The 14,195-nt window shown below is 36.8% G+C and overlaps 1 protein-coding gene across 3 annotated transcripts in view; it reads right to left on the minus strand.

Moving 5' to 3' along the window:
• Positions 1-14,195, minus strand: part of DOP1A (DOP1 leucine zipper like protein A) — a 59,945-nt gene that overhangs the window by 7,159 nt on the left and 38,591 nt on the right. For all 3 annotated transcript variants that reach the window (XM_083858459.1, XM_083858457.1, XM_083858458.1), the window contains 16 exons: positions 13,011-13,270; positions 10,332-12,339; positions 10,119-10,230; positions 9,071-9,253; positions 8,666-8,791; positions 8,201-8,335; positions 7,851-7,906; positions 7,268-7,372; positions 6,511-6,577; positions 5,622-5,766; positions 5,272-5,351; positions 4,611-4,720; positions 4,305-4,454; positions 3,002-3,063; positions 2,265-2,417; positions 820-956 (listed from right to left, as the gene is read on the minus strand). In XM_083858459.1, the coding sequence (XP_083714585.1) occupies positions 820-956; positions 2,265-2,417; positions 3,002-3,063; positions 4,305-4,454; positions 4,611-4,720; positions 5,272-5,351; positions 5,622-5,766; positions 6,511-6,577; positions 7,268-7,372; positions 7,851-7,906; positions 8,201-8,335; positions 8,666-8,791; positions 9,071-9,253; positions 10,119-10,230; positions 10,332-12,339; positions 13,011-13,270 (3,889 nt within the window). The remainder of the gene's footprint in view (positions 1-819; positions 957-2,264; positions 2,418-3,001; positions 3,064-4,304; positions 4,455-4,610; positions 4,721-5,271; positions 5,352-5,621; positions 5,767-6,510; positions 6,578-7,267; positions 7,373-7,850; positions 7,907-8,200; positions 8,336-8,665; positions 8,792-9,070; positions 9,254-10,118; positions 10,231-10,331; positions 12,340-13,010; positions 13,271-14,195) is intronic.

The following is a 14,195-nucleotide window of genomic DNA, read 5'->3' on the forward strand; positions in this document are numbered from 1 at the left end:
TAAAATATTTTATATTTTAAGGCTTTTCTCCTTCTATTGCTTGGATCTGTGGTTATTCAAGGGCTAGGTTAGGCACCTGCAGATTAACAAAATATCATCACAGCAATGATTCAGGTTTGCTCCCTCTGTTATTCAGTCCCTTGGGAACTTCTTGAATAACAGGCTGAACGGATCACAGCATGCACTAATCACTCTCCTCCATTCCCACTACCAAAGGTGAAACCCCAAGGAGTGTGTCAAACAGCCAACACAGGAGATTCTGCAGGTAGAAGCTCTGGAAACAGATATTTTTACTGTTATGAAGAGGAAAAAGAGAAAGACGAAATCTGAGCCAAGCCTTGTATAAATCTAGTCACAAAATTTAGCCACAATGTGACCTGAATGAACATCAACTGCCAATAAAAAATGGATTTCGATCCTATACATGGATTCTCATCCCTATTGCTGGAAGAAGAGTGACCAGGAAAGTAGAAACAGGGAACACTGAAAAAGAATTGCAGGAGTGGGAATCGTATAGAGGGTACACATACATAAGTAGAAATTGGAGTAGGATTCAGTAGGGAACAATGAGGGCAAATGTAAATTTAATTCAGGAGACAGCTGAATAGCTGAAACACTGTAAGCCAATAGAGTCTCAATTTCATCGCAAAAAAACAGACATCAGGACTATGAAAATAAGTCAGCTTTCAATTTGTGGCCATTGCACATTTATTTGTACAATCTCTAGAAAAAGATTTTCTTAAAAATCTTAGGGAGGAATGAGGTTGTGTCTCAGATGTACATCAGTCCTCTAAATAATGAATGACACCTGCAACTCACCAGTTCAGTGATCATGGTTGGCCAAAGTGAGGTAAGGTGCTGTGGAGACATTCTTAAAAGCAATACTCTGAAAAACAGGAACACTTGGGAATGAAGGGTGGGCACCTGTGGCAACCGGAGACTTTCTACCAGCCTTTCTGAAACAAAAAGCCAAAAAGGGTCCCTCAGTTCAGAATAATTCCAATGAGAATTTTATCCTTCTCTCATTTATCCTCAATGTTAACCTTAAGTATCTGCCACATTACTGTTCCAGTACTTTACTAGTTTTATTCTGTCAACATGAAGAAATAACCACTCCACCAAAGAAGGGACAAAAAAGAGAAACCTCTAAACAGTGCAGTTGCCTACTTTGGCTAAGTTCTGTACATAAATGCAATACTGCATCTGGGAACTTTCTTTATCTTATGCAGAGTTTCACCCATTACAATAGGAGGAGTTAACAGATTCCAAACAATACAAAAACAGCCTGAACAACCCGGATTTATTATTGTTATTAAAGCACTGCACCATCATAGTACTTGAGAAATTACAAAAGGATGATACAGTTTTACTGAATTATGATCATCTCTAGGCATTCAATATATAGAGAGACAAGCACAAAGAAATTTTCACTCAAACCAACACATGCATGCATGTTGCAGTAAAATCACCTGATTCCATGAACACAGAAATCTCAACAACTGACTTGACTGGAAATAAAAAAAAAACAACCAACCAAAAAACAAACAAGCAAACAAACAAACCCACAAAAGAAACAAGCAACCAACAAACCAAATAATTTTACAAAAAATAGATCCCATAACAAATGAAACAAAAAAGTTGATGCAACTGATTTTCCATATAGAAGAAGAGACCAAAGTGTCCCTTTGGTGGCATAAAATGACAAAATATTTAAAAGCTGCTGCTATAACTATTAGCATCATCTTTAAAAAAAGATCCAAGCAATTCCCATTCCCATTCCCAGTCACTTAAGGAAAAGGGTCACTGTAAAAAATAAACTTCAATGATAAATAGGACAGATAAACTATAGAACAGAGGAAAACACCAGCAAAAGAAGTCAATTCAAAATGTTAAGGTCAGTTTTCCTATTTATCCCTAACTGATAGGGTTTTGTACCTCAGATGTTCATGTCAAAATATATTGTGCAGGTATCCAAGGTATTGATGTTGGGATAAAATGACAGGTCAGTGAAATTATCTGGATTAAAATCAATTGGCAACCACAAAATGTGTGTATCTTGTAGTCATTTAAGACTGAAAACATTTTAACCAAAGTCTGCAGAAACTTTGTTTCAGCTATGGAAACAGATATCTAATATCTGTTTAAATATATAATAAACTAATATCACACGCTGATATTGCAGGATAAAAATTTAACTTGCTCTGTCATACCAGCATTCCACAGTTAACTGGAAGAAGTCCACTGAACCATACTTATTTACTGACCTTGTATGTCTGGCAGGTATTTCTGGTACTGGTCTATCTCACTGCTGAAGATGGCAAAGGCGAGTCTCTTGAGGAGCATGGCGCGCTGCTCCAGCTCCGCATCTCGGTTGGCAAACAGATTGAGGGAGCTGCTCTGGGCCACAGCCACTCGTGCTGAAAGAGAAAAGGGAAAGTGCAGCCAAGAGCTTATGAATTTCCCTTCTGCTTCACTTCAATGCACAAATAACTCTTTGCAATAATGGGGTTTGAAAGCAATGTCAAGATGATGTACGGTTTGCAATTTGAATCTGTAACCAGCAATTCAAAATAAAAGCTGAAAGAAAACCTGTAAGTATACACAGTAGTGGCAGGGTTTAGGTGCTTTTGGGAAAGAATTTAGCCATTTTTAAAATGAAATTTACATGTGTTGATGCTCAGAAAATCCAAATGTGCAGAATCAATTTTTTTAATCAGTTAATGCCAGATCTTCAAACCTAAACCAACCAAAAACCACCCCAATCACTCCACTTAATCAACTTTGCCATATAGGCAAAATTCACTATGTGCCAGGATGGTAGGAAATTATCTCACTTTGGGTTATTTATGGATCTCCAGAAACAAATAGTCAAAGAAAACATGAAAAACACTGAATAAATCAAATTGGAATAAATGTTGAATCAGCATTTTCTTTAAGATACTTATTTTTCATTTATTTAATGTTTATGCTGCAGAGAAGTCACTACTATATCAATACTTACTCATCAAATCTCTGAATGTGGTTTTGTCATGTGTCATCAAATTATCCATAATAGCTCTCCAACTAAAAGAGGAAAATCATATACAAATCAGAAAAGCAAGAAAAAATGAAGTATTTTCAGGAACATTTGCAAAACTTTTTCTGCTCTTTCAGTTTAGGCTAAGGCTTCCAAACCAAGCTCTCTGCTTCATAAGGTACCATTTACTTGGTGTTATTTGCTCTGAAACTGTGCTCCTTGAAACCCCTTCTCCAAGAAAATAAGGAATGCCATTCAGAGGGCCCTGACAGTTTTAAGAAGTGGGCCCACGCACACTTCATGAAGGATGAGGCCAAGTGCAAGGTCCTGCAGAATGGTCAGGGCAATTCCACTGAGCACAAAATGAATACTGACAGCAGCTTTGAGGAGAAGGACTTGGAGCTGATGGTGGACGAAGATGAAAAACTGAATTTTATCTGCCAATGTGGGCTCACAGACCAGAAGGCCAACTGCATCCAGGGCTGCACCAGAAGCATGGTCAAGAGACCAAGGGAGATGATTCTGCCCTGGTAAGGCCCTGCTTGGAGTATTGCATCCAGCTCTGGACACCCAGCATAAGGAGGAGGTGGACTCATTTGAAGGGGTCCATGGGAGAACCACAAAGATGATCAGAGGGCTGGAGCACCTCTCCCTATGCAGACAGGCTTAGAGTTGAGAGTTGATCTTCAGGGAGATCTTGTAGCAGCTTTCCAGTACCTAAAGAGCCTCCAGAAAGTTGAAGAATGACTTTTTACAAGGGCATGGAGTGATAGGACAAGAGGGAATTCCTTTTAAAGTAAAGTAATCCCACTTTTAAAGAGGGCAGATTTAGATACTAGGAAGAAATTCTTTATTGTCAGGATGGTGATGTCCTGGCACAGGTTGCCGGGTGAAGCTGTGGATGCCCCTAGAAGTGTACAAGGCCAGGTTGGATGGGGCTCTGAGCAACCCGGTCTAGTGGAAGGTGTCCCTGCCCATGGCAGGTGAATTAGAACTAGATAATCTTTAAGGTCTCTTGCAATGCAAATCATTCTATGTTTCTAAAAAATGCTAATCATGTTTTACTCACAGAACTTTTCTTAAATTTTAAGATCGTTATTTTTAAAAATAAGATTTGTGCATAGAAATATACCTTCTATAAGTTTCATATTTCAAGTGGTAACCTAAACCACACAAAATCTCTATTTCTCTCAGTAAAGATCTATTGGGAAATTTTGGCCCATATGTTAATGGAATACATAAAATTCGTAAGGGGCCATCAATATAAGCAAGAAGAATAAAGTCTTACTGGTTAACACATGAAGCATCCATCTGGAAGAAACTGGAATCCATAAATAGGTCAAAGGCTTCCTTCTTCCATGCTCTCCTTGTGTACTGATATCCACTAAGGCTGCTTAATAACTGGACACAAGCTCGATAGCTGGATGCATTGTGAGCACTAAACGGAGAAAAAGTCAACATAAACCAATTTTGAACTGTTGCTCTATGGAAGGTTTAACAGATATCTAATCCTTATCATGCCTGTTTCAACTTAAGTGCCACCATCCAAATTTCTACTGGCTGTAGACATCTACATCAATTCAACTAAAGATACCTGTGATTACGGAGGTAGGGCACAACATAGTGCATAATATTTACAAGCAAAGGAATAACTCTCTCTTTTTCATCACTGTAGAAAACCATGTCCAGGAGATGAGCCAAAACCTATAAAATGAGAGGAAGATATGTTATAATGCATTCTTCAATTGCTTTTTACCTACCATTCAGCTTTTTTTTGTGTAATGTTCTTTACTGAACACTCAAGTTGATGATGGAAACAAAGATTCCATTATTTTTATTACACATTAAGGTAAAAGCACAGAAGCATAAGCTCCTCGTCAAAGCATTCCAGAGAATAAACTACAAACAAAAAAAAAAAACCACACACACAAAAAACGAAACAAAACAAAACAAAAAAAAGAAGACCAACTGCAATTATCAGCAGTAAATAAGATATACCATAAGGATAAACACCCAAAGTTTATAATCAAAATAGTTTGCTATTCCACACATCTGAAAGGCCATGCTTTACACTTCATCCTACTATGAGGTGTAAATACTAACAAGTTTTTTATACTTTTACGTGACAAGACCCATAATCCATTCACATCAGTGTTTCCCATTAAATCTCCTTCTCTAAGCTTCTAGCCCAAAGTTTTTCACAATATAGAAGTTTATTATAAGACAATATTAATTTTCTCTAAGGAAACATTTACCTCAGAAAGTAAGGTCAATGCATGGACACTATAAACAGATGGAGTGATATTTGAAGTTTCCATTGCTGGAGACAGCATATCTAAATCAGGATAATAATAAAAAATGTACAAAGTTAGTTTTCTCAAGCCATTATTTACCTTACAGCATATTTTTAAAACATACATTTTGAAGATGCACAAGCTTTGCCAGACACACTAGTGCTGCAACAATACTGAAGAATTTTACATACATTCAAATATAGCAAAGCTGTTCTCTTCATAGCTTTAAATAAAGATGAAAGATCTGACACTAACTGCGTAAAAAAGGAAAATTAATGTTTTGTTTTAAATATAGATGAAAACAAGCCTACCTTCAACATCTGATTCCAAGTTGTTCCCATCAACCATAATCTTAGGGGAAGGCTTAACCTCTAAGTTTCTCCTTAGCCAAGTGGTCTGTTCCAAGGAAGAACCAGCAATTGCCCCAATGGCATCCACTATCTTGTGTGTTACATCCTGGTAGAAAAAAAAGCAAACAAGCATTTTAAGAACTTTGTACAGAAGGGCTGTATTCATTATCCTGACATGTAGAAAATCCATATAACCACACTGAGAATTGCTTTCAAATAATTTCTATATTATCAGTGATTAATAACTTCACAGAAAATGAGAGCTTTTTCAACAAGTTGTAAATATAAGAAGATATTAAAGAGTAATTTCATACTATAGAACTGATATCAAATGTTTCTAGTACATTCAAGCATCTAGTTCCAACCCCACTGACATGCATATGGACATCTTACACTAAACCAGGTTGTCCAGAACCTCATCCAAGTGCCCTTAAACAATTCTAGTGACAGGGCATTCTCAACTTCCCTGGGCAACCAGTTCCAGTGCCTCACCACCTTCACACTGCAGATTTTTTTCCTACTATCTAATCTAAATCAACTCTCACTTTGAAGCCATTCCCCCTTGTCCTGTCACTGTATGCTCTCTCCATCTTTCTTGTGGCTTCAGGTATTGGAAGCCTTCTCTTTTCCAAGCTGAACAAACCAAAGTCTTTCAGGCTTTTCCCTTAGGAGAGGTGCTCCATCACTCTAATTAACTTGGTGGCCCTCCTCTGGAGTTGCCCCAAGAAGTCAATATCCTTCCTGTACTGGGAACTGGATGATCTTTAAGGCCCTTTCCAACCCAGGCCATTCTATGACTCCACAATTTATTGTTCATATTTTCAAAAGACATACACAAAAAATTTCTTACCTGTAGATCTCTTTGATCTTTCTTATTCTCCAGACTTGGATTTTTCATGATGAACTCATTAAGAACACTGAAAAAATGTAGAAGTTAAATATGGATTATCTTCTCATAATACATTATGCAGCAGTTTTCAGAGTTAGGATAAATCTGAAAACATTTATTTGCACTATATTTATTCACTAAATCTTCAGGGATTGCTACTTATCAATATTCCAGGAAGCACCTTTTAAAATTCCTTAAGTTAATTTTGATTATAGGAGTTTACCAAGAATATGTTTTACTTGATTATATACAAAAGTATCTTTAGAGGGGGCTTACTAGGGAAGAAAAACTCAAAATATTGAAGAAAATGGTCCTTGAAGCATTATACAGAAAATCATATTCAAAATTACATTTCTAACAATCCACAAACTGTTTCTACGCTGAGAATTCAGTCCACTCTAGTGAGCTTCAAATACTTAAGAAATAGTAATTGTTGTCATTTTTTAGGAAAAGTCAGAAACTTACATCTGTTGCTTAAAGAGACAGAATCATTCAGTCATTAAGGTAAGGTTGTGGCTTATGTCATACTATAATATAAAATGTAACATATGTAGCCATTCCTCAGAGAAGAAAATAATTTGATAAGACCCACAGATCTCAGGCAATAACTCTACCAGTCAAAAGTAAGAGACAGATTTAAGAACACTAACACTTCAAAATAATTTCACACACCTACATTTGAGCATATTTTAAAATTGCAAATATCAGGAGCACTTACCCAAGTATGAGAAACTGTCCCGGGGCTGGAAGACCAACCTGTATGGAATCTTTTAACAGAAGCAGCAGTGCTGCCCAACTGTCTACTAAGCTGGTCACGGGAATCCTAAGGGAGAGAGAGCAGCAATGTCAATGATAAGAATATCATCTCCCTCAGGTATGCCCCCGGGTTTCTTTTTACCTCACAACTCTCCTGTCAGTTATTGGCAATCAACAGCCCTACAGAGTCTTTTAATACTAGGTCGCTACAAGATGAAGGCAGAAGAAGAGCATTCTCAAAAGATATACCTTTCATTACAAAGCTGGAGTGGATGAATGAGTTACAGTACAAATAAGATCACCTTTCTTTGGGCAGGGGGCAGATTACCTGCAGGATTTTTAAGTGAGGGAAGAAAAGCGATGCAATACTATGGAACTTACAAAATAAACCACCTTTTCTTAACAAACCTACAATTCAAACTCATTCTTTCTTCACTATTTATATTGCACAGACTATTCATCATCCTATGATGAAAATATGTAAAATATTCAAATTGATATTCTGGTTTCTGATGACAGAAATAAAACTTAGCTTCTTCGCTTACCGTTGAGTATAAGCATAGAAAAACTGCAACATGCAGACTTCCAGGGAAAGATGCTTCTAGAAAAAGATATGAAACGTGGGTGGTCAGAAAGAAGTGGCTTTTTTTTTGCCTCACCAGGGTAAAACTGACAATGCTATTGTGTCACTGCAGCTTAATTTCACAGAATATTAAAAATGTCTTTTCATACATCCCTCTGTAAAGTTATGCTTCTCTTCACTTATCTCTTAAATACAGTGAAAATTTTCACATTGTGCTGCTCAGCTTTGTCAATGAAGTACCATATCATCAGTGTTCTAAACTTCATATAAAGGACATCATATAAATCAATAGGATTTCTACAGTTTCCATACCTTGTCCTTTGCTATGGCTGGAGGCTGCTTCAGAACTTCTTTAACTGTCTGTATGACAGTCTCTGTTCTCATAACACTGATAGAGCGAACCAGCTCGACCAGCAGAAGTTGTTCTTCCCCTGCTGTAGGAATAACCTAAAAGAATCAGATCTATGTCACAGATTATCACCACAGACAATGGCTATGCCAAAACTAAGGCAGCTCCACTCATGGGATTGAAATTCTATCAACTAACAGTTCATCTAGAGACTTGGTATCACCTACTCTTCCCCTGAAGAATTCAGGAAGATTGTCCCATTCTAAAGTGGTACCTCCCTGACAGTACAGTTGCAAATTAGAAACAGAAATATTGTCCATACTTCATTATATTTTTTTCACTGGGATGTCTGAATTTTCTTCTTCCTAACACTAAAACACTTAAAAGTATTATCACTCTTTGAAGTGACCACTGTAATATAAACCTACCTTTGTCCTTGAAGTATTTTTGTTTTGCCTCCTTTCATTCCATACAAATGCAATAGCAGCCATGAAGTGAACACCATGATTCATTGAAATTGGACCCAAAAGTTCCAGAATCTGTTGCCTCAAATTCTGAAATATGAAAGTAGAACACATACCCATTTAGATAAGCACGTCAGCATTATGTTTGAAACATTTTCTCTGCAGAAAGCAAAGAGGTGCATAGAACTGATACATTTTAGCTTAAAAGCATATTCAATACTCATTTATAAAAGCCTGGGTTTTGTGGTGAGTGAACAGATGAGGACAAAGGTATAAAAATTCAATTTAGATTTAAGGGAAGGGAATTGAAATTATTTTGACAAAGGTATTAATGAACAACTTCAATGATATTAACTCTGATGTTCTGACCTTAGTTGACCCAAGATTAATAGTGGTAATGGATGCAGCAGCAGCAGCAGTAGTTTTCTCTGAAGAATCTGCAAGGTGCAGGATGCTCCACAGTAAAGTCACAGAAGACATTATCATATGCAAGATAGAGAGGATCCCATTGCGTGCTTCAACCAAATGCTTCTGATCTACATTAACCAAAAGCTAGTGGGAGAGGAGAGGGGTATTAAATATCTACATAAACAGCATATTTAAAATAGAGTAAATTTAGACTTACCTAACATGGGAGCTTTCAACCTTAACTCTTTTTCAGAAGCTTTTCCTTAATTCTTACAATACCTACAGCTTTGAGACTTTAAAATAATAGAGAAACTTTTGATTGAGTTGTCCAATGCCAAATGTACTCTGAACATGTGGGCCCTCATGTCTACGGCAATCAATTTTGTATCCTTTGCCTATACCTTTGCAAAACAATAACTTCAGAATTTTAAGTCTAGCTAATACTCTAGGCAAAATTATTTATTTACATAAACAAAATCCACTTTCGGTCACTGTTAAATGAATGAAAATCAAATGAGGGGGTAAAATGGGAAAAAAGCACAAAAACAAGATAACTGAGAAAACAGGGCAAAAGCTTATGGAATGTGGACCAAATTCTTAACAGACACTATGCTCAGAATATCAGATCTAAAAATACTGCTTGATTAAAAAGAAAAATTGTGAATATGCAGAAGGAGCAGAAGGATAATATTTAGACATATCTCAAGATGAACACAACAAAGGCAGCTCTAAAAAGTGGAATTTTAAAGATCTTGAAGTTAAGGAATGCATACTTTAGTTATTTCAGGGTAACAAAAAACAAATATAAGTGTTCACTTAAAAGTATCATCCATAGAGACTTATTTTTCTGTTTGAAATGTGTGCATTGTCAATAAACCCCCCATATTTAGAGCTAAGACAATATATTTGTTATTTCTGTCACTCAGATCTTCATATCTGCTAATATAATCACAGTCCTTGATTTGACATGTACTGCATAGGGATCTCTCAGACACCCAGATAATTTTACCTGGTGATACTGCGTAGATGGGTCCAGGAGGCAGTAATGAATTATTGTTGTGATCCCTTCTAATAAAGTGAGAACCATATCTGGGGGAGTGACTGATGCCATCCACAGAGGCCTAAAAGAAGAGTAATTTTTAAAAAATTAGTTAATCTGGTAGTAAGGTAATTCAACACAATCAAATATAGTTAAAAATATTATACCTCTATATACACATACCTATTATCAGATAATCCCGTTTCATATTTATACTGCTGAATTAAATTATCCAAGTTCCTGCAGAGCTGAAGAGTCACTGAAACAACCACCCTCTGAAGAACTTTTCCCATGTAAGGCAACGTAGAAGTGATAAGGCCAATCCACTGGGGATGCATTTTACAGGCACAGTGCTGGTGCAAAGCTCGTATCACTGCGCACAGAAACATGCCTTGGCAGGTTATTGGCTGGGAGTGTAAATACTGCAGAGAAGTCATCGGCTGCTGGGGACCAATGTGCTCCAGGTCCGTTATGACAAAGTCAAACACCGTTTCATTTTCCTCAGGCACAGTCATTACTCTGTGTTCCAGCACAATCAGACGCTGAAGTACTTTCAAAAGTTGTGACTGCAGAGTACTACCATTGTCAAATTCATCCTCAGAAAAATTTATAAGGCTGTCTTCAGAGAAGCCTTCTTCTACAGCCACTATGTTTTTTCCAGCTACCTTTTCACTGTGCCATTTCTGGGCACTGAAGATAGAAGACAGCAGACAATGCAGGATCACTTTCTGAACCTTGCACTTGGACAACATGTCTGAAATAAAACTAGGAAAGCCCTTGGCAGAGCTTTCTATCACTTTTGCCAACTCGGCAAAGAGAAGTGTCAGAATTTCTATACTCATCATTTGCATGTTGCGGTTTCCTATGAGGTCTTGAGAGGTTACTTTAACATGAGTTGGATAATGGCTCCGCATGTAGTACAAACACAAGGAGATAAGAATTTCTATGTACATAGAGCTCCGAAAGTTATGGTTAGAATCAACTGGGATGTGACTATAGAAATCCTTGCCCATAACAGATATTCGATGCCTGGCTAGAAGATTTTGGAGCAATGAAAGTTGAGGAGTGTATGCATTGTTGACACTGGTAGTGGAGATGGCACTTACAAAAGCTGAAGGATTTGTTTTCAGAATTGCTTTAATTGCAGAAAAAGCATACAATGTCCTTGAAGAGTCATACAACTGGAGATATAGCAGCACATGTTGATATAGTGGATGGATATTGAAGTTAGGAGATTTTCGCATTCCTGGGGATCCGACATCACTTTCTATTTCTGAAATTTCTCCTTCTCCACAACTGTACCAATTTTCTAAATCAAGACCATCACTAAAGAAGACATTTGTTTGTTTGAGCTTTTCTGTTTGTGCTTTCTTCTTTTCTTCATCTTTCTTTTTGGCTATTTTTACCTTAGGCTTTGCACCTGGTTGCTTACCAGCCTCTTTAACAATTGTTTCTTTTTCTGACATTTTTTCTGGTTGCTTTCCTTTAAAGCTGAACTGAATACTACTGTGGCTACGTTTTCTAGACTTCGATTCAATGGAAGAAAGAGTAAGATCAGAGAAGGATTGCTGGCTTTCTGCAATACAAGGTGAAGAGTTATTTCTGGACATTTCGTCTCCTAAGCTCTCAAGTCCAGTCTCAGTTGAGGCTGATAGTAACTGTGAGCTGTCATTACTAAGTAAACTACTCTGGCTACTTTGAATATTTTGATCATCACTTTTTGTAACCTCTACAGAGCTATCCAAAGAGCTAAATTTACATAAAGCATCCTCAGAGTGCAGACCGTCTTTACCTGCTTCAACTTCTTCTCCAAGACCACTTACAACTTTGCATATAAGATCTGTAACCACTTGCTGCACAATTTCATCAGGTGAGTCTTCTTTCAGAGTCTGAGAGCTATCTTGAGCACTCAAGCTTTCTGTTTCCACTTCATAACTGATGTTGTCTCCAGTAGATGACTGAGAGCAGCCAGAGTCAGAACTCTGCAGTATTTCAGCTTGATGATCAGGAAGGTCAAAATCAGACACAACCATTGGTATGGTCTCACTGCTGGTACTTAACAAGGAAAGCCTGTCACTCAGAGGGTTGACAGTCAGGCTGAAGTTCTCCATTTCATCCACACCAAGTTGTTTCTCATTGCCTTCCTTAGGTATAATAAGTTGTCCTTGGCTTACAGGCATGTGGGAGAATGCTTGAAGAAGAACACAAAAAAAATGTATACAGATAAGATTTTGTTCTTCAGAATAAGAATTGGGAATTAAAATTTAGAACTTAAACTATTATTGAGACTTTAAATTATGAAGGCATGGTAAATAGTGTCTTTTCATTTCAGAGAAGAAAAATATGTTGATAAGCAAATGACACGTTCACAAAAACAAAGCAAAATTATTTTAGCAGTACACCTTAGCAAAACATTATGCAGTCTTATTATGCAGTCTTATCTGCTTCTGTTTTCAAAAAAAACCACCAGAATTAGTAAATTCTAAACTAAAATTATACAATAGATGCAAACACCTTCAAAACTTATTGGTATGTTTTCAGCCAGTCCCACATCATTCATAAAAAATGTTTCATTACTTGGTTAAGCTTCAAGCCATATTCTTATGTTCTACCAAAACTCCATAAGATGCAACAAAATGCTCTGCATCAAAATACTTGTGTATCATTTTAATGTAAAAACAATAAAACTTTAAACAGTACTTGGGACACACAAACATGAATTAGGAAAAAAACACACGAATGCAAATATAAGCCATAGCTATTCCAACAGTTTTTTCAGTTACCCTCAAAAATTTCTACTATGTTTTTAACATTGCATGTAAGCAGCAAGCAAAGAAGTTAGAGAACTTCTTGCGTACATACCATCAGCACAGCTGAACTTCTGCATGAACTGCTTTTCATTTTCTTCTTCAGGGTGATTGGGAGATTTAGTCCAGTAACATTCAGCCTGTACTCGCTGGACAGAAACTCGCTGAGTTTTTGGATGGAGAAGAAGTAGGAGCAAAGGTTCAAGAACCCTTGCAATGTCATGTCTTTGAAGCACTTGATTTAACCAGGCTTGTCCCACTGACCAAGTAGAACCATCCAAGCTATTGAGGCTGTCCAGCATGATAAACAAAGATCTAGAATGGAAAGAAGAAACAATCTAGTGGATATTGTACACTGCTCTTCTCCATACAAAGCAGTATTTTCTTTGGAATCAAAACTTTCAATCTGATCTTTATATTTTGGTCTAGTCTAATGAAGAAGTGGGCAGGAAGAGCCAGCAACAAAGTCAGTTAGAACAGGTGCTCTAATAGTAGCAAGATCAAATATTTGTACAGTTCTTAGCATAACAAGCCTTTGTTGGTTTTTAAGTGGAGTGCCATTAAAAATATACAACTTTAAAAGCCAATTCACAAGGATATATGGAAAAGCAAACATTCAAAGATATTGCCTTCAAAAACAGAGAGAAGAAATATACTTGACAATTCAGCAGTTCCTACTACCATTATTTTCTTCTTTTAACAGTTTAAGCCTTGAGACTCATTTTCAGACTTATGGAAAATCAATATTCATATTGGACTCTGAATTTTACTTACTGTTTTACATTCTCCAGTAGTACATGTTCATAAGTTTTTAGCTATATGCACAAAATTTATCAGCATTTATGTAATGAGTGACAGCATAAGACAAAGAAATAACCTTTTTATTCTACTCCTTACAGCTAAGTATGCAATACAAAATCTAAATAAACACTTTTCCACAACATTTGTGCTAGCTGAGGAAGACAAGAGTAGTTCAGAGTCCAGATCTTCAGCCTTTTCTAAGAAGATAGTCCAATACCTGAACACAAAACAGAAATCCTCTGCTGCTGGCCATAAATAACCTCTTACACAAAACACAGATTAAATAAAAGAACTCATACTTTAGCACTTGCTTGCAATTTGGTTTTAAAGTTGTTTAGTTTTACTGTTACTTTCTACTTCATATAATTCAATTCTGGGTTGATTTCTCTCTCCTGCTTCTGTTTTTATCAAAACACAGCAAGAACTCAGATTTTAAGCT

Source organism: Zosterops lateralis, assembly GCF_965231275.1.
Source record: "Zosterops lateralis genome assembly, chromosome: 3".
Classification (NCBI taxonomy): Eukaryota; Metazoa; Chordata; class Aves; order Passeriformes; family Zosteropidae; genus Zosterops; species Zosterops lateralis.